Source organism: Schistocerca gregaria, chromosome 4, assembly GCF_023897955.1.
Source record: "Schistocerca gregaria isolate iqSchGreg1 chromosome 4, iqSchGreg1.2, whole genome shotgun sequence".
Classification (NCBI taxonomy): domain Eukaryota; kingdom Metazoa; phylum Arthropoda; class Insecta; order Orthoptera; family Acrididae; genus Schistocerca; species Schistocerca gregaria.
This window is the reverse complement of record NC_064923.1, coordinates 737,465,494-737,485,545: the sequence shown is the minus strand read 5'-3', so window position 1 is coordinate 737,485,545 and position 20,052 is coordinate 737,465,494. Positions and strand designations below refer to the sequence as shown.

The 20,052-nt window shown below is 47.6% G+C and overlaps 1 protein-coding gene across 1 annotated transcript in view; it reads right to left on the bottom strand.

Moving 5' to 3' along the window:
* The window catches only part of LOC126266850 (aminopeptidase N-like), a 191,788-nt gene that overhangs the window by 112,354 nt on the left and 59,382 nt on the right, over window positions 1–20,052 (bottom strand). The window contains exons 4-5 of the mRNA XM_049971451.1: window positions 17,576–17,818; window positions 5,134–5,475 (exon numbers count right to left, since the gene is read on the bottom strand). Coding sequence (XP_049827408.1) covers window positions 5,134–5,475; window positions 17,576–17,818 — 585 coding nt within the window. The remainder of the gene's footprint in view (window positions 1–5,133; window positions 5,476–17,575; window positions 17,819–20,052) is intronic.

The window sequence follows — 20,052 nt, the reverse complement described above, 5'->3', positions numbered from 1 at the left end:
ATTTTATTACTGTGAATGTATGTATGGATTCTGATCCAGTGCTGATGTGGAAACGCAGAACCGGTGTTATAAAAAGTGTTAGCTTGTCCAAATGGGACGAATGATATGTACATCATAGCGTCGTTAAATATGATAACAAAATTGTTAGTATACCCTCAAAACTTTTTTGTTGTTGTAATGAATATTGTTTCATGGCATTTGAATTGTTACTTAGTGGCATTTTTCGTACTATCACTGTTTCTTACATTTTTGACTCCTTCGTTTTAACGTAATGTTTTACGTAAATCAAGAACGATGTACTTCTGACTTCCCTCGCCAAATTGTGGGTGCTTTGTTTAACATTACGCAACCGGGTATCTTTGATGTCAGTGTTTATGCGGAAGCGTATAACCATTGTTATAATAATGTTAGTTTGTCCAAGGGATAAACGAGATGTACATCATCATGCCAGTTAAAAATGATAACAAAATTGTTTGTCTACACCTTCAAAACTTTTTTGTAATGGTAATTGTGTTTCACGGCATTTTAATTATTACGTATTGGTTCAAATGGCTCTGAGCACTATGGGACTTAACTTCTGAGGTCATCAGTCCCCTAGAAATTCGAATTACTTAAACCTAACTAACCTAAGGACATCAAAAACATCCATGCCCGAGGCAGGATTCGAACCTGAGACCGTAGCGGTTGCGCGGTGCCAGGCGGTAGCCCCCAGTACCGAACGGTCACTCCGGCCGGCAGTTGAGGTTGGTAATGTTATCCGATAACAACTGAGCATCTTAGGGAAGACTTTTACCTTTCAATTCTTCTTCTAGTATCATGCTGTTTCTTTATAGAATATATTGTTTCATATGTATAATTTTTGATCAGTATGTTTTTCAGTTTTTGTGATAGTTTGTGTGTTGCGCTATTTATAGAGTGTACCATGGGGCGTATTGGAATACGTATCCAGTTCGTGAAGTTGTGCGTGCATTATGCTGGAGCTCAGTGCATTCGAACGTGGGCGAATTGTTGGGTGCTTCCGTAGCCAAGGTAGGCGACGTGTGTAGTGTTCCACGAGGCACGATACCGAAGATTTACACCGCAAACAGGGAAAGTGGAAAAACATCATCCGATATGACAAAAAGCAGGTGAGGTGGGAGCCGAGTGGTGATGACGCAAGATCACTGAGGAGGATTGTAGCGACGCCTGCAAAAATCACTGCAGAACTCACGCATTCTGTCAGTGCAAAATACGCAACGATGTTAGATACATGCAGCAAACTGCAAGTCGGGCTGAACTCGTCACTGATGAAAATTTTTCCCACAGCACGAGCGAAAGAACCTGAACTACATATCAGCGGAAGACACTCGTGTGGTCGGGCGAGTCTCGTTTCACACCGTCCCGCAGCGGTGGAACGAGGCGGGGGTTCGGTGATGACACGGGTTACCACACTTTCGTGTGATCACCCTGCAAAGTCACACTACTGCGAAAGGACTGTGTCAGCATTTCGGCTGCTGAGGCCCCGTCGCACGGTACGACAGGGCCCCTGGTCGCATGAGCCTCATCGTTTACTGAGTACGAGGATCAATCGCAGCGCCTACCCTGGCCTCCGCAGAGGCCATATCTCGACGTTACTGCGTCTTTGCGGAATACTTTGGTGAGAAGGGCGCGCAGTTGACACCCATCTCCATCATGGTCACCTGAAATTGCCACTGCTTCGCAAGGAGACCCTACACGGTACCTGTATTTATCTATTAAGGGACGACTGAAAGCTGTTCTCAAGTCCAGCTGGGCACAGTAATGTGTTGTGTTTTTGGTGTTCACATGTTTTTTCCGCCCCTGACCCCCTTCTTGTACTTCAGGAGTCACGATGTCATAAAAACTGGGATACACGAAAAACGAGCTTTTCTTAAAATTGAGTAAAAATTACCGAGTCTGTACTCTTCCACTGTTTGATAATGAGAGCAGTTATGGACCGCCGGCCGCGGTGGTTTCGCGGTTCTATGCGCGCAGTTCGGAACCGTGCGACTGCTACGGTCGCAGGTTCGAATCCTGCTTCGGGCATGGATGTGTGTGATGTCCTTAGGTTAGTTAGGTTTAAGTAGTTCTAAGCTCTAGGGGACTGATCACCACAGCTGTTAAGTCCCGTAGTGCTCAGAGCCATATGAACCATTTTTTGAACTTACGGACATCTGACAAACTTAAAACATAATTAAGGTTTCATGTCTCAACCGTAAAGGAGTAACACGTTAACTATCTGCCAAGTCGTCACACATATGAAACCGTTTTACACACGGGAGATCGAGTCCTTAAAGCGCCTCGCGAGTGAGGGTTACTGTTGATACACTAACAACGAGAGAGTGGCGGGAGCGCCCGTCTAACAGTGGTGTAGGTCAGGGTACCAGGTACTACACCGTTCAACCGTTCACCATCGTGGGTCATCGTTTGCGAGTAAATGAGCAAAAAAATTTCGGAATTTTGCGTGATGTTCTAGAGCTTTAAAGTAGTAGAGTATTACAAGTTGTTTGCTTAGCGTAATGATTATAGTACTCGTATCATATCCGAGAGCTTGTGGGTCCGAACCTCGTTAAGTGGTTTCAAATTTTATATTTTTAAATCTTTATCGAAATGACTTAAGTAATTTATTTAGGTAATTGGAATAAAAGTATTATTTTAATTCTATTCCCTTGCCACATCATTTTAATCACGACATTAATTTTTTCAGTTGCTCTCATTTTTAATTCCCTGTGGGGATCTTTGGGTATGTGATTTTAATTATTGAATTGTATTAACATCGATTTAGTTTCTTCCGTTTCATCATCCTATATTTTCGTCCATGTTGCCTGAATTCATTACTTATACACTCCTGGAAATTGAAATAAGAACACCGTGAATTCATTGTCCCAGGAAGGGGAAACTTTATTGACACATTCCTGGGGTCAGATACATCACATGATCACACTGACAGAACCACAGGCACATAGACACAGGCAACAGAGCGTGCACAATGTCGGCACTAGTACAGTGTATATCCACCTTTCGCAGCAATGCAGGCTGCTATTCTCCCATGGAGACGATCGTAGAGATGCTGGATGTAGTCCTGTGGAACGGCTTGCCATGCCATTTCCACCTGGCGCCTCAGTTGGACCAGCGTTCGTGCTGGACGTGCAGACCGCGTGAGACGACGCTTCATCCAGTCCCAAACATGCTCAATGGGGGACAGATCCGGAGATATTGCTGGCCAGAGCAGTTGACTTACACCTTCTAGAGCACGTTGGGTGGCACGGGATACATGCGGACGTGCATTGTCCTGTTGGAACAGCAAGTTCCCTTGCCGGTCTAGGAATGGTAGAACGATGGGTTCGATGACGGTTTGGATGTACCGTACACTATTCAGTGTCCCCTCAACGATCACCAGAGGTGTACGGCCAGTGTAGGAGATCGCTCCCCACACCATGATGCCGGGTGTTGGCCCTGTGTGCCTCGGTCGTATGCAGTCCTGATTGTGGCGTTCACCTGCACGGCGCCAAACACGCATACGACCATCATTGGCACCAAGGCAGAAGCGACTCTCATCGCTGAAGACGACACGTCTCCATTCGTCCCTCCATTCACGCCTGTCGCGACACCACTGGAGGCGGGCTGCACGATGTTGGGGCGTGAGCGGAAGACGGCCTAACGGTGTGCGGGACCGTAGCCCAGCTTCATGGAGACGGTTGCGAATGGTCCTCGCCGATACCCCAGGAGCAACAGTGTCCCTAATTTGCTGGGAAGTGGCGGTGCGGTCCCCTACGGCACTGCGTAGGATCCTACGGTCTTGGCGTGCATCCGTGCGTCGCTGCGGTCCGGTCCCAGGTCGACGGGCATGTGCACCTTCCGCCGACCACTGGCGACAATATCGATGTACTGTGGAGACCTCACGCCCCACGTGTTGAGCAATTCGGCGGTACGTCCACCCGGACTCCCGCATGCCCACTATACGCCCTCGCTCAAAGTCCGTCAACTGCACATACGGTTCGCGTCCACGCTGTCGCGGCATGCTACCAGTGTTAAAGACTGCGATGGAGCTCCGTATGCCACGGCAAACTGGCTGACACTGACGGCGGCGGTGCAAGAATGCTGCGCAGCTAGCGCCATTCGACGGCCAACACCGCGGTTCCTGGTGTGTCCGCTGTGCCGTGCGTGTGATCATTGCTTGTACAGCCCTCTCGCAGTGTCCGGAGCAAGTATGGTGGGTCTGACACATCGGTGTCAATGTGTTCTTTTTTCCATTTCCAGGAGTGTATTTCTCGTTTTGTTTGCAATTCGTTGTACTTATAATCCCTTCATTTATTTAACTCTTCGTGTGCGTTATTTTTTGCAGTGCACATTAAGCATTTGTGTTTTAAATCGTTGTATGACATTACCATCCAAGAAAATGTTATGTTATAATGAAAATTACGTTTTCACACTGCTGCACAGATAAATAGATTATTTCTTCTTTGTTATACAGGCAGTAGATTGACATTTTCAAATGTTTAACTATTGTTTATTTTATTTTATTTATTAATTATCTAAATACTATAATAGATAAATAAAAATATTTACGTATTTAACTTGAGATGCGCAGATATTCCCACTGGAAAAAGATTGATGGGAATTAAAAATGAGAGCAACTAAATAATGCTAATTAAATGATGCAGTAATGGAACAGAAATAAGGAAATACAATTAAACCAGTTAACTGAATAATAATACTTATCAAGGTCATTTTGATATCGATTTAAAAATATAGCGCTAGTGCTGCAACCGTTACACTACGCAACGACTCGGTGAAACGCTACTATTTTAAAACAGTAGAGCATCAAACAAAATTTCGAATTTTTTTTGTCAGTTATTCGCAAACTACGGGCCACTGCCTCAGGGTGTAATACTTGGAGCCTAAACCTACACCACCACATAGAAGATTACGAAAAGTGAATTTCACTGCCAGGGACCTCTTCTAGTAAGTGTCCGATTGCCTCGTAATCGGCAATGTACTCGGACCGAGCATTCGACACAAATGCGGTCAGGCTTCCCGAGTACGGTGGTTAGACTGGATACCGACCAGCCCGACGTGTCTCGAGAAAGCGCGTACCTGCAGCCAGTTCTGGGCACAGGCACGGAGCCGGCCTACCTGTAGGTGACGAGCCCCCAGTTCTCCATGGCGCCGGCGCTGAAGTCCGGGATGGCGACCTGGTCCATCTTGGTGTTCATGTGCTGGAAGTAGTCCGGGAAGAGGCGGCCGTACGCGGCCAGCGCGGCGGCGGCCACCTGGAGCGCGAAGCCGCGCTGCGCGCCCAGCTCCGCCCGGGACCACACGCGGATCGGACCCTCCGTCTCGGTGGCTTTCCTCTCCAGCGCGCCGAACGTCTCCTCGTGGTACACTACGAACGCTACCAGGTACGTCGACATCGGATTCGTCGTCCCAAAGTACACCGGCGTCCGGTTTGCTACGGCAGCTGCCGCCGCAAGTGACCTAGGACACGTTCACAATAGCTGCACTTAGTGCATAATGCATTTATTCGAATTACGCAGTAATTCGAGAATAAACGTTTCAATTTTTTTATTTTACCCCTTTACTTTTGTTTCACAGTCCCACATTTTCGTTCTTCAGCCGAGAGTGTTTACGAAACACTAGCTTTGTAATTGTGACATTGGGTGTCCCTCCTACAGGTCGCCAGGTGTTACAGTAGGAACTTGCAATTTCTTTTCTACAATGCGCAGTTGTCGCCACTTCAAACAAATTGTTATCGTCAATTGTTTCGTGCGACGCGAAATGTCGACTGAATGCGTGGGTTTGTTTCGCGTTTCAAACAAAGTGATTTTAAAATCGGAACAGAGCGCTGCCAGATTAGTCCGGTGTGTAGGCTACGTACTGACAGGGACAGCACAGCAGCGCCAGCACCGCCCCGGCGTGCAGCGCTGCTCAGTCGCTGCTGGGGTAGCCTACCGGCTGTTCTTCATCTTCCACTGTGCCTTTTAATTCGTACCGGCAAAATCAATATCGATCGCACTACACTAATGTGGTAGCACTCTGTCGAGTGGGAACGTGAAATTACACTTGCAAAATCATTTTGTGTGTGTGTGTGTGTGTGTGTGTGTGAGAGAGAGAGAGAGAGAGAGAGAGAGAGACTGGCGTGAAACAAACGCAGGCTTTCCGTCGACTCTTGGCATCGCATGAAAAACGTGATGAGCAGGATGCGTTTGGGCTGACTCTAGCTACACGTTGCAAGAAAGAAATTCCAGATGCGTGCCAAAACTTGAGAGAAAATGAGCTTGACAAAAACTCCGCGTCTCTCTCTCTCTCTCTCTCTCTCTCTCTCTCCCCTCTCTCCCTCTCTCTCACACACACACACGCACAGAGACACATACACTCACCTACACACATAAGTGTTGACAACTCAGGCGAGATCTTAAAATCTGTGATCTACAAAGCATGCAGCTTAAAACATTATCGAGGTGTTTGAACTGTAGATAGCGTTAAATAGAAACAGATCGAGCCCGAATTGCGGATAAGGAAAATATATTCCACTATATGGGAAATTTTTATAATAACTTGCACAGGAAAATCGATGATGATATTTTAGTCCCACGCGAATTCGATGCTCCTGTCTCTAGAATTGCAGCAATATTCCCCTAAAGAGTCAAAAATGCTCTAGACAAGTTCGATAAAAGGAACTACTCCTGTCAGTGTGGAGCTCGGCGTCGATATTTTGAAACTGACAGATGAGAAATCTATAAATCATTTAGCTTCAACATTTTCCAGTTATTTACACAGCGAAACATTACCGTGTATCTGTAATGAAGCCAAAACAGTCCTGATACTTAAACAACGACTGCCGGAATGAGCGCTACACTCGACCGGGCTCGAATCTGGGCTCTGCACAGGATTTAGTACGCTCGACCTTATCCTCACACCGAGTGATGTGGCGCAGTGGTTAACACACTGAACTCGCATTCGGGAGGACGATAGTTCAAACCAGCGTAAGGCCGTCCACACTTCGGATTTTCGTGCTTACCCTAAATCACTCCAGGCAAAAAATACTGGGACGGTTCGTTTGACAGGGCACGGCCGATTTCGCCCCCCCCCCCCCCCCCATCCTTGCCACCATCCGAGCATGTGCTCCGCCTCAAATGACCTCGATGTGGACGGGACGTTAAACACAATCTTCATTCCTACCACATCCTCACTGCGCATGAAACAATAATAGTAAAACAAATGCGTAACATCTACCTCTTTGCCTTGTCGTAATAGGTTTTGAGGAGTCATTCGATTCGATCACTCACTCAGCTGCATTTAAGGTTCTAACTCAACGGGAAAGAGAACACGACCGTATCAAAATCTTGTACAACAAATACAACACATGCATAGCACTTATGAGAGTTATTTAACAAATGAAAGCATTTTCTGTTGAAATGAGTGTAAATAGAGGTGTCTCCAAAGCTAGTTTCAAAGGCCCAAGAAAAAGCAACGTCTAAATTCGACTGAAAGAAAGAAAGGGAATCCTTACACAGTCCAGGTCATATAAAGCGGCGACATGCAACAGACATGAGGTCTAATAGACGCTGCGTTTTGCCAGTGGTTCGCAGTTCGGGGACTGACACGCCTAACGAGTGTCAATGAGGCCTCTCTCTACGTGGATGGTTATAATTAAAGCTTCGCTGTTTAAAACGTTATAGCACGGAAACTAGTTACCGTACAAGCACCAAACTTCGTAGCGTTAAGGTCAAAGACATGGGGTAGAGAAATAATGCTGAATCGATTCAATTAAAACACTTTTAATGTGCTGCTACAGTACGTAATACCATTGTAAGTAGGCTGTTTAGGTTTTTTTATTGGTAACGCCGCGGCCACGTAGCGCTCTGTATAAAAATCACTGGCTGTGCCGTGTGCAGTCTGTGGCTGGTTTGCATTGTTGTCTGCCATTGTAGTGTTGGGCAGCGGCAGCTGGATGCTAACAGCGCGTAGCGTTGCGCAGTTGGAGGCGAGCCGCCAGCAGTGGTGGATGTGAGGAGAGAAATGGCGGAGTTTTGTAATTTGTAAGACTGGATGTCATGAACTACCATATATATTTTGACTATTAAGGTAAATACACTGTTTGTTCTCTATTAAAATCTTTCATTTGTAACTATACCTATCAGTAGTTAGTGCCTTCCGTAGTTTGATTCTTTTAGTTAGCTGGCAGTAGTGGCGCTCGCTGTATTGCAGTAGTTCGAGTAAAAAAGATTTTTCAGAGGTAAGTGATTTGTGAAAGGTATAGATTAATGTTAGTCCGGGCCATTCTTTTGTAGGGAATTTTGGAAGTCAGATTGCGTTGTGCTAAAAATATTGTGTGTCAGTTTAAGTACAGTCATGTATAATTTTTCTAAGGGGCGTTTCACCATTTCTGCTACAGAAAAGCGCAGGATCGCATTCTGCACAGCAGGGCCAAGCAAACCTGTAGATATGCTTGCTACCTGTGTGAATGTTCCCCTAGTAAGCCGTGTCCTCCAGGTAGCCCCACAACCTGAAATCACAGGGCGTGAGAGCAGGTGATCGTGCCGGCCAAGCATTTGCAAACGATCAGTTGATAATTCGATCGTTTCCACGTGCGTTTCGGAGAAGGAGGCGAACTTCAAGTGCGATGTGCGTTGGGACCCCATATTGCACGAAAATTATGGTGTTCAATGCGTCTCTCTACTGCAGGGCATAACACGCTGGCGAAGCACGTCGCAGTTACGCCGGCCAGACTGCACATCTTTGATCATCGAGCGGTAACCTGTTCAAAAAAGAATCGGCCAGTGACGAATGTAGCCGTGAAACCACACCATACAGTGACACGTTCACCGCACAGAGGAACATCGTGCACAGTGACTGGAGGAGAAGATCTTCACACTCATCAATTCTACGTGTTCAGAGGAAAATGAGCATCGCCTGTCCAGGGCCAGCCTTCAACAACTTCAATCCTTGCGAGAAAGTAGAGAGCGGAGTCAACACGTCGCTTTGCGTCCTGTGGTACAAGCTGCCGTACGTTATGGATCTTGTACTGATTCCATTTGAGAATGGTTCGAAGCGCTTTCCGTGCAGTGTACCACGGTGTGTTCTACTGTCGTGACACAGCACGCGCACTGCCTGGCGATCGGGAACTCCGCGCAGCATTATCTGCCGTGGCAACAGCGATTTCATCGACCACCTGTGGTGTGTCGGCGTCTTCCCGGACCGACGCCCAGTTTTCCAGTTGATTCGAATTTCTTCATCGAGCTCTGTCGTAATTCTTTCAGCCGGCGATATTCTCGAAGAGCAGCTGCAGCATTACTGTTGTTTTGATAACAGAGCTTCGCCAATAACGCCCTGCTCCTTTTGTCCAGGCTCATGCCGACACATCAACAAGTGCAGTGCGACTGGTCAGGTGTGTGAGATTATGAGTCACGAAGACTGATCACGGCACATCGTGGCCAAGTTGGAACTGGACGGTGGTGCTGCGACGCATGCATATCGTGCATCCCATACTCTGGACATTGACGCTAACAAGTTTGATAGTCGTACGATGATCAGCATCGGTTTTATAATGTGTTATATAGGGAAAGTTTAATTATAACTACCCCGCATTACGTGGCGGTTTACTTATCCAGAAATCGCATTTCAGTGGTGTGCGGTCATGAGAAGATCGTGTTATACCTGTTGTAAGAAGGAAAAAAGCAAAAGCTTCTTCTACTATTGTTACAGTGATGTTGTTCTGTTTTCACATGTCACCTAGGAGTTTGCCTCTTCTTGTCTGGATGTGCCTCCGCAGACATATGGTTTCCTGTACTCTTCTCAGCACCTCCCAATCAGTAACTTTATCTCTCCAGCTGATGTTCAACATCCTTCTGTCGCGCTGAATCTGCACGGCTTCCAGGCGTGTTACCTCTTGTTTTCCTATTGTTTGAGTATGGCCAAATGCTTTCGTGATCTCATTCCTTATTTCCAGGTCGACGTTCTTGCTTGTAAGTAAACACTTTCACAAAGTGAAAGCAATTTTGGCCTGCTATATTCTTCTCACAATTTCGTTTCGGCTTCTACAATCCCATGCGATCCTGCTTCCCAAATACGTAATCTTCTCTGTGATTTCTAGCTCCTCAATTGCATTTCTTGTTCTTAAAGGTTAACATACTTCACCTGTACTGCACACCATCAATTTAGTTTTTAGCTCCTCTAGATTTTATTTTGCATATATATCATTTGTGTAATGCAACAAGCCTATCTTCTACCCATTCATTCTGATCCAGTCCACAGTAGTTTCGCTCACTTGGTCTGTAGCTTCCTGAATGTAAATATTGCATATAAGAGGAAGAGAGCACATCCTTCTCCCCGACCATTAATTTAGATTTTTGCTTCCTGTTCGTAATGACAATTTCTAATAACAGTTACTTCGTTCTTATAGTACCACCTGCAAGACTTCGTACATTCTCCTCTTCTTCTTTTGGTTGTGCTTTTGTCCCGAGGTCTTCGCTGGGTGGGCATTGCTATGGTCGAATTTGGCAGAGTTAAGTTAAGGCGGAGCCGGATGACGTTCCAGTCACGACTCTGGTGGATGAGATGATGATGGTAATGATGATGAAGACAACACAACAGTCCCTGAGCGGAGAAAATCTCCGACCCATCCGCGAATCGTAACCGCGCCTCTTTGCATGACACTCCGTTGCGATGACAACTCAGCTTTCGGGGCGGACAAGAATTTGTACGAGGGTCAGAACTTACACAGTGGCAACTATTTATTCACAACTGATACAAAAGAGTTAAATGTTTGCACCTGTTACTGTCCTCCAAAGTAGTCATGAGCGTTGTGTAGAACACGTTGCCACCGCTGTGGAAGGCGTAGTATACCGTTAGCAGAGCCCGTTCTGTTTATGGTGCGAATGGAGCTGTCTACTGCCTGCAGAATCTCTGGAACAGTTCTGAAGCGAATGCCACGAAGTAGTTCCTTCATCTTTGGAATCAAACCACAAGGACTTAAGTCCAAGGAGTATGGTGGCTGGTACAGTACGTCCCACTGCCATTGACCGAACAGCACCCGCGCATTGTCATGCAAAATGATGGATGGGTTGCGCAGAAAGTCTCGCCGCTTCTTTCGCAAAGCTGGTCGCAGGTGATGCTCCAAAAACGAATAGTAATACTGTGCACTGACGATCTGACTTGGAGGAACGTAATGCGTTAGGATAACACCATCACAGTCGCACACGAGAATCACCATAACTTTCATCATACTGGGGTTCTGACGCACTTTAGACTTTCGCGGCGACCTATAATGGCGCCATTCGTTGGTAGATGTGAAGGTCATGCACAGACATACAAATGATTACAGTGTCAGAAAGATTAGATGATTTATTGAAGAGAAGTTTCACAAACTGAGGAAGTGAATAGCCGTTATGTAAGCAGTTACTCGGTTTGGCAATGACGGATATACTTGTCGGATATCCCCTGAGGATCGTCAAAAACCCCGAGATGCTTGGAGGATCCTGCCAGTAAAGCTCCAAGAGTGGTTAATTGGGGAGAGATCCGGCGACCTTGCTGGCCAAGTTATGATTTGGCAAGCACGAAGAGAAGCATTAGAAACTCACGTGGTCTTGCTGAAATGTAAACTTAGGCTGGTTTGCATGAAAGGCGACAAAACGCAGCGTCGTACAGTTGTGCTGTAAGACTGCTGCTGATGACAACCAACAGAGTTCTCCTACGAAAAGGAATGGCACCCAAGACCATCACAACCTGGCTGTCGGGTCGTAAGGCGGTCTACAGTCAATTTAGTATCTCACCACTGTCAGGGGCGTCTTCAGAAACGTCCTCTGCAACGCGGATTAGCCGCGCGGTCAGGGGCGCCTTGTCACAGTTCGCTCGGACTCCTCCCGTCGGAGGCTCCAGACCTCACTCGGGCATGGGTGTGTGTGTTGTCCGTAGCGTAAGTTTGTTTCAGTTAGGTTAAGTAGTGTGTAAGCCTAGGGATCGATGACCTCAGAAGTTTGGTCCCACAGTACATTACCACCAATTTTCCAAAAAACGTTTTCGGCCTTTAATCTCATTGGCTGGAGTAGAATTGTATTCGCTGATAAGTCGCACTTCGAAGCACTGATGACCAGGGAAGACATGTCTGGAGACACCCCAGATGGCAGTGGGGTACTGACCTAACTGTTACCCACTGTACAGCCCGGAAACCGGGAGTGACGGTCTGGGGTGGCAATGGTTTTCATAGGAGGATCCTTCCGGTTGTGGACTGCGGGATCCCGCTCCCTGTTTTGTTGCCCTTCCTTTTCCTACATTTCAGCAACATAACTCCGATCCGAAAACGGTTAGGGTTTCTACTGCTCGTATTCGTGCTTGCCAAACACCGCCTCAGGCCAAGTTATGATTTGGCAAGCACGAAGAGAAGCATTAGAAACTCACGTTGTCTTGCTGAAATATAAACTTAGGATGGTTTGCATGAAAGGCGACAAAACGCAGCGTCGGATCTCTCCCGAGCTGATAGCTGTATAGGCAGGGCTCTCCAATAAGTAGAGGATTTTGACGATCTGACATGCCACGTGGACTGAATTTGTCACGATATCCCTCAGGAGAAGGTCCAACGACTCTACTAGTCTACTCCGAGCCAAATAAATACTCGCATAACGGTCAGAGGTGGACCGACGCTTTATTGCCTATCTCTATGCGCCGTATACATCATCAAATTTTTCTAAAACTGTAATAATTTGTTTCACTGTTTATGTACATCACATCTACTGAATTCTGTACAATTTGGATAATTCCTTTGTGGTGCGTCTTTTTCTTTTTTTTGTCTCGGAATGTATTTTACACTTGCTTTCTTCAGCACTGTGGAACATCTCATAGCAGATAACTTCACCAAATGTCTTTTCCAGGTTACATAGTCCATCAGTATGTCGGAATTTGACAGAGGCAGGATTGTGTCCTATGGGAAATGCAGTTTATCGCTTCGTGATAATGTTACAAACACAGAATCGACCGGTCGAGGAATGCCGTACCCGACTGGAGCCCGGGAGGAGACACGTGTGGTCTGCGCGTCGAGTCGGCTGAGGTCACGGGTCCGTTCGCAGTGAGATGAGTGTCCGCGCAGGCGTCGAGCACCGCGGGCTGTCGGCGTGGCGGTATCGGTCGCCGTTTCCCTCTGCACTGCCGCAGAAAGTGGTGCATCCGACGACGACAAAACACGCGGGAGTGTCGCCTTGCTCTCTTTTCAGACGAATCCGGGTGTGGAGCTCTGAGGAGAGAGTTAATGTTGGCAAATTCCGTAGGTCGCTAACGTATTGTTGCAGACTTTCCCAGACAACTGTGCTAGTTACCGAGCTGCTTCTGCCGCTCTGGGATTCGCTTTGCTCTGGATAGTATCTGCCTAGCAGATTAATGACGACGGCGAGCGAGCCGACCGGCCTACGTACGGTGTTTAGGCTGTTTTTCATATGTGTGGTCGCGCACGTACCGTATTAGGTCAGAAACGTACAGTTTAGTGCCAGGCGCAGGCGAGGGCGCACGTTACGCCTTACAAATTACGACACAGCCGTCACGACGTGGCGAGGCGAGGCGAGCCGGCTCGATGAGACGTCTAAACAGTTGAGACGGCGGCACCTAAGTGGAAGTATGTAGAAGCCTTTTCACAGCGGCTGATGCGGAAATGCTTATCGTAAGCGTCACGAGGCAGCGAAGCCCACGCAAGTAACCTAAAAACAGGTAGCCTTTTTGTACTAAAGTCCCGTGTTAGCGTCACAGGTCTACAACCGCGGGCCTGTGACACTCGGGCGCCATCCGGGATGCTGTATGTGGAGCACAGTTGGAGCCTGCGACAGGGCGTTCCGCAGCTCGCCCAGCAGCGGTCCTGCGCTGGCCGGAGGGGGGGGGGGGGGGGGGGGGGAGGGGAGCGGCCGCTCGTCCCAGCCTCGAGGCCGTAGCGAAGGTATCTGGGAGCTGCCACTGTCTCGTCTGCACCCTCTCCACTGCAGACCGCGCCGAGGTGAGTAGTGCGGTGGTACACGAGTTCCAGTTCGGTGCCACATTTCACAAACATTTCGAAAACGTTCTCCCACTTAACACTAAACACAAGCAGCTGGGGTACACAACTTCCACCCTGGGGGAGAAATAGAGGACGGGGTGGTCACAGAAAGGACTTCCGAGAACAGACGTTGCCGAATCCAGGTTAATGTGCCAGTCCCACGAAGGTGTAGGATAACGTGACGCTGTGTGGTGCCGTCGGGTACGCGACACGGTCACCTCTCGTTCGCACAGCCGGTAATTTGGAAAGCGGCCGTTACATTTCTGACCTGTTATGGCCGGCGGCTTGCCCCTGCCTTCGAGACTGCCACGGCTGAAATGGAGAGCGGTGAGATTTCGGGGGAAAATTCGGGTATATCTCGAAAGGATAGGCGAATGGGAAATTGATGTGGTGTACTTGTCTCTTTACACGAAAAACTCAAATCCACCGAGATTGAAATTGAAGCTGCATGTAAGGTTGTTGGGGCGAGACTCGGTATCGGGGGTTGGCACAGACCGATAATTAGATTCTTCTGTCGCCCACCAGACTCGTCCCCTTATGTAACTGAAAACTTTACTCCTCAGCCCACTTCTACGGAAGCGCGCCAGTCTTACTGTAACCGTCACTGGAGACTTTACCAGACAACAGTCAATTGGGAAAATTACAGTTTTCTTAGTGGTGGACGTGATAAGTCATCCTGCGGAACTTTACGAAATGCCCTCTCTGAAAACTACATAGAACAGATAGTTAGAAGCCCTACTAAAAACAGAAATATATTGGATCTAATAGTAAGAAACAGAAATGACCTCTTTGAGGATGTGCACATCGAAACTGGTACCAGTGACCGTAACACGGTAGTGGCAACAATGATTACCAAAGTACACTCCTGGAAATTGAAATAAGAACACCGTGAATTCATTGTCCCAGGAAGGGGAAACTTTATTGACACATTCCTGGGGTCAGATACATCACATGATCACACTGACAGAACCACAGGCACATAGACACAGGCAACAGAGCATGCACAATGTCGGCACTAGTACAGTGTATATCCACCTTTCGCAGCAATGCAGGCTGCTATTCTCCCATGGAGACGATCGTAGAGATGCTGGATGTAGTCCTGTGGAACGGCTTGCCATGCCATTTCCACCTGGCGCCTCAGTTGGACCAGCGTTCGTGCTGGACGTGCAGACCGCGTGAGACGACGCTTCATCCAGTCCCAAACATGCTCAATGGGGGACAGATCCGGAGATCTTGCTGCACAGGGTAGATGACTTACACCTTCTAGAGCACGTTGGGTGGCGCGGGATACATGCGGACGTGCATTGTCCTGTTGGAACAGCAAGTTCCCTTTCCGGTCTAGGAATGGTAGAACGATGGGTTCGATGACGGTTTGGATGTACCGTGCACTATTCAGTGTCACCTCGACGATCACCAGAGGTGTACGGCCAGTGTAGGAGATCGCTCCCCACACCATGATGCCGGGTGTTGCCTCTGTGTGCCTCGGTCGTATGCAGTCCTGATTGTGGCGCTCACCTGCACGGCGCCGAACACGCATACGACCATCATTGGCACCAAGGCAGAAGCGACTCTCATCGCTGAAGACGACACGTCTCCATTCTTCCCTCCATTCACGCCTGTCGCGACACCACTGGAGGCGGGCTGCACGATGTTGGGGCGTGAGCGGAAGACGGCCTAACGGTGTGCGGGACCGTAGCCCAGCTTCATGGAGACGGTTGCGAATGGTCCTCGCCGATACCCCAGGAGCAACAGTGTCCCTAATTTGCTGGGAAGTGGCGGTGCGGTCCCCTACGGCACTGCGTAGAATCCTACGGTCTTGGCGTGCATCCGTGCGTCGCTGCCGTCCGGTCCCAGGTCGACGGGCACGTGCACCTTCCGCCGACCACTGGCGACAACATCGATGTACTGTGGAGACCTCACGCCCCACGTGTTGAGCAATTCGGCGGTACGTCCACCCGGCCTCCCGCATGCCCACTATACGGCCTCGCTCAAAGTCCGTCAACTGCACATACGGTTCACGTCCACGCTGTCGCGGCATGCTACCAGTGTTAAAGACTGCGATGGAGCTCCGTATGCCACGGCAAACTGGCTGACACTGACGGCGGCGGTGCACAAATGCTGCGCAGCTAGCGCCATTCGACGGCCAACACCGCGGTTCCTGGTGTGTCCGCTGTGCCGTGCGTGTGATCATTGCTTGTACAGCCCTGTCGCAGTGTCCGGAGCAAGTATGGTGGGTCTGACACACCGGTGTCAATGTGTTCTTTTTTCCATTTCCAGGAGTGTATTAATGATTCACTGTTGGAATCGGCCAACTCATACACATACCTGGGCGTAACGCTTTGTGGGGATGTGAAATGGAATGATTTCATAGGTTCATTTGTGGGTAAAGGTGGTGGTAGACTGCTTACAAATCACATGTGTGACCAGTTCTAGCATATTGCATATTGCTCAAGCGTATGGGACAGGACGAATGATCACAGGTTCGTTTAATCTGTGGGAGAGTGTCACAGAGATAATGAAGGAACTAAACTGGAAGACACTTGAAGATAGACGTAAACTGTCGTGAGAAAGTCTATCAACATAGTCTCCAGAGCTGGCTTTAAACGACTGCTCTAGGGACATACTACAACCCCCTACTTATCGCTTACACAGGGATCACGAGGATAAGACTACAATAATTACTGTTTAGGCATTGAAACAATCATGTGAATGGGACAGGAAGAAGCCCTAAGAACTGCTAGAATGGGACGTACCCTCTGTCACGCACCTCAAGGTGGTTTGCAGACTATAGATGTAGGTGCAGACGGCATCTTTCAACAAGACGACAGAAGGCCACAAGTCTCCCTTGCTGTCCTTACCTGCCTCGATGCGCACATTTTTCGTGTGTCGCCCTGGCCGCCACAGTCTCATCCATTGCGAACGACAACCAGTATCACGCTATATGCCGGGTGATCAAAAAGTCAGTATAAATTTGAAAACTTAATAAACCACGGAATAATAGAGAGGCAAAAATTGACACACATGCTTGGAATGAGATGAGGTTTTATTAGAACCAAATGTCCGACATATGGCGCTGGACAGCAAAACGTCAGTGACAGCGCTTGACAATCGTGTATAAAAGGAGCACTAATGAGAGAGAGAATCAGATGCGCCAGCAGTCGTAGCATGTTCACATTACCTGAAAAAGCGCTTTTAGTGAAGCTGTATTCTTGCGCGCGTCGTTTAGTGATGATCGTGTGCTCAGCCGCCACTCACAGGTCACCAGACCTCCGTCTGTGCGATTATTGGCTTTGGGGTTACCTGAAGTCGCGAGTGAGTCGTGATCGACCGACATCCTCACCATAACTCCGGACATGCTTGCAACAGGGGGGGGGGGGGGGGGAGCTGTGGTAATATTCCTAGTTGAAATTAGTTTGTTATCTGCAAATCTGCTTGTATAATAGTGTATGTATACACACAATAAGTAAAATTTCGTCGTTTCCTATCCTTCTTGGTGCCTCAGTTGTAGAGGCCAGCAGGATATGTTATTTGTGTTGAGACTATTGCCTCCTGGGACGTTCGTACCTTGGTGCAGGCCAGCTGCGCAGTGGAAGCGAATCATCCGTAGTCTTTTGCGGCGTCGGCGTCGGCGTGGTTGTTGTTGTTGTTGTTGTTGCGGGAGCCGGAATGGGGTCCATGTTGAAGAGCGCACTGTAGTTCTGAGGAGGGTAAATGACCATACTGAATGTGGCCTTGAGAGCCGGCTCGTCGAAGCACGGGAAGGCTTTGCGGGCGCTGGTCGCTTCGAACTGCGTCGCAGCCAGGTACCTGCACAGAGGAAACAGAGCCCCAGTCGACCTGTCCACATGTAGCACGCCCCATCACATCCAGCAGTAAGGCAACGCCTGTGCAGCTCCCACTCGTCTCCATGATAGCAGCTGTGGGAACTGACACGGAAATGACTCGTCAACCCATGCAGCAGACCCCGTATTCCTTTCGTCGCGTTGCGCTGTTTTTCTGCTATAACTTGTTTATTCTATTACAAGGCAGCGGCACACTGGATATTTATGAAGAACACGTCACCCTTTGTTCAGTTTCTTATAATTAAATGTCTAGCAATCGAAGACGTGAAGTCTGCGATCGGATTGCCGCACCTTGTTTTTAAGGATGCATCTTGACCACACATATATTACAATCCACTATTACTAGTTTCTGCTACTGCCATCTTCAAATCTGTTGCAAATGAAATATAACAGTGATGTAACCGAAAAAGTTAATTTAGCCGAAGCAAAATCTGTAACAGACCTGGTGATACATAAAAAATAAGAAAAAAATATATCATTAACAGCCGGGGGCAGCAGCCATACATACCATAAAATATCCTAATGTAGGAGTCAAAGTCATTGACTACAGACATAGGTAAATGGTAAGTGCGTGTGATAGCACGGATGTGTGTGGTATGTATACAAATGACTGAGGCGAGTGGCGGGCACTATAGTTACAGCACGCTACTGACTAGTATCGCAAATTTAGTAGTTAAAATGTATGCGTAGTCATTAATTAAAGTTACTTCACATGAGTGAACTGATTCATAGAGTTGAATCTTTCAAAGGAGTGAACAATCAGTGGTTCAGAAATAAAGAACGGTAGTTCCAAACGTTTCCCACAGCAGAAAGAGAGAAAGAGAGAGAGAGAGAGAGGGGGGGGGGGGGGGGAAGACTGACTGAGCGTATCAGCGGGGCCCCTGCTGGTCAGAGCACACTGCACGCCACACAACACAGCCAGCGCCGGCCTCTGCCCTGCTGCTATCTTGGCTGCCTGCATTGTGCAGTGCCCCATTGGATTTTGTGTTTCACATATGCCGTGCCGTCTCTGTGCTTCCTCTGCCGCTTGCAGTGTCTGGCGCAGCTTAACTTAGCATCGCACTCCGTCGGCGATCGTTTCAGTCGCACGCCCTCTGGGCAGTTGATGCGAGCAACAGGACAGAGAGCCTCCTAGCGGAGAACATAAGAACTACTTGCAACAACCTGCTCGCAAGAGAACGGACGATTTGTCTCGGAGCTGGTGACTGGTGGCCGTTCACCGCTCTCCCCACCCTCGGAACTCCCCAGCTCAACGCTCATCCCATCGTTCTCGACTCTAGCCTGAGTGTTGAGCAAAGTAACTCAGGTGTCACTCTGGTCTCTGCAGTCTTAGCTCACACAGTAAGTCAGCGCCTCTGCATCAGAGTTCGTCTCTACTGGATATACTTCTTCGTAGTAATACTGTGATGTATATTACATTATTATGTTATGTATACATCATTTGTTTTTATTTTATTTTTATTTGTTTAAACCAGGTTAGGTTCCTGACGACTCCTCATAGTATAGGATTTTTATTATGGACACTCGAATTTACGCTTTAATTACGAGCGAACCGATAAACGTATCGCAAAATGTGATACACCAATATTTTCCTTGTTTTATTCTGCGTGAGGCTATATGCAGCACTTTAGTCTTACAGTCAAATTTATATTTTTTTTTTCTTAATCTGGTACGGATTTTGCGATTTTAGGCGTCTTCGGAAGGAAACGTTCACTTTAAAAATATATGGCTTGCAATGTATTTGTACGAGGTTAATGAAATTTTAATACATTATAGCCAAATATATTATTAATGTAAATCTCAAGTTACAACATTTGCCGATCACCCAAAAAACCACGATAGTGCAAAATAAATCAATAATCAAAAACTTCGTCATATTTTGGAAATTTCAATAAACAATACAAAATTCTTACTCATCATCTGTGTTACTTCAAAATAGGATCAAATAAGATCAAAATACAAGTATAATACTGGAATAAACCAAGTTTAAAGGGCAATGTGCCTTCCACTTATTTTCTATTGTGAATGAGTCGTGAGTCATGAAAAAGAGCTAGTTCATTTCGGGGAGTGAACAGTTCAGATCCGATCTCTGAAAAGAACAGTTTTGCCCATCTCTACTGGGGAGTGGGTACTTGTATTGCCCTCATCATTCCGGAAACTGGCGAGACAGAACAGTGAAAGGAGACCACCATCCGGAGG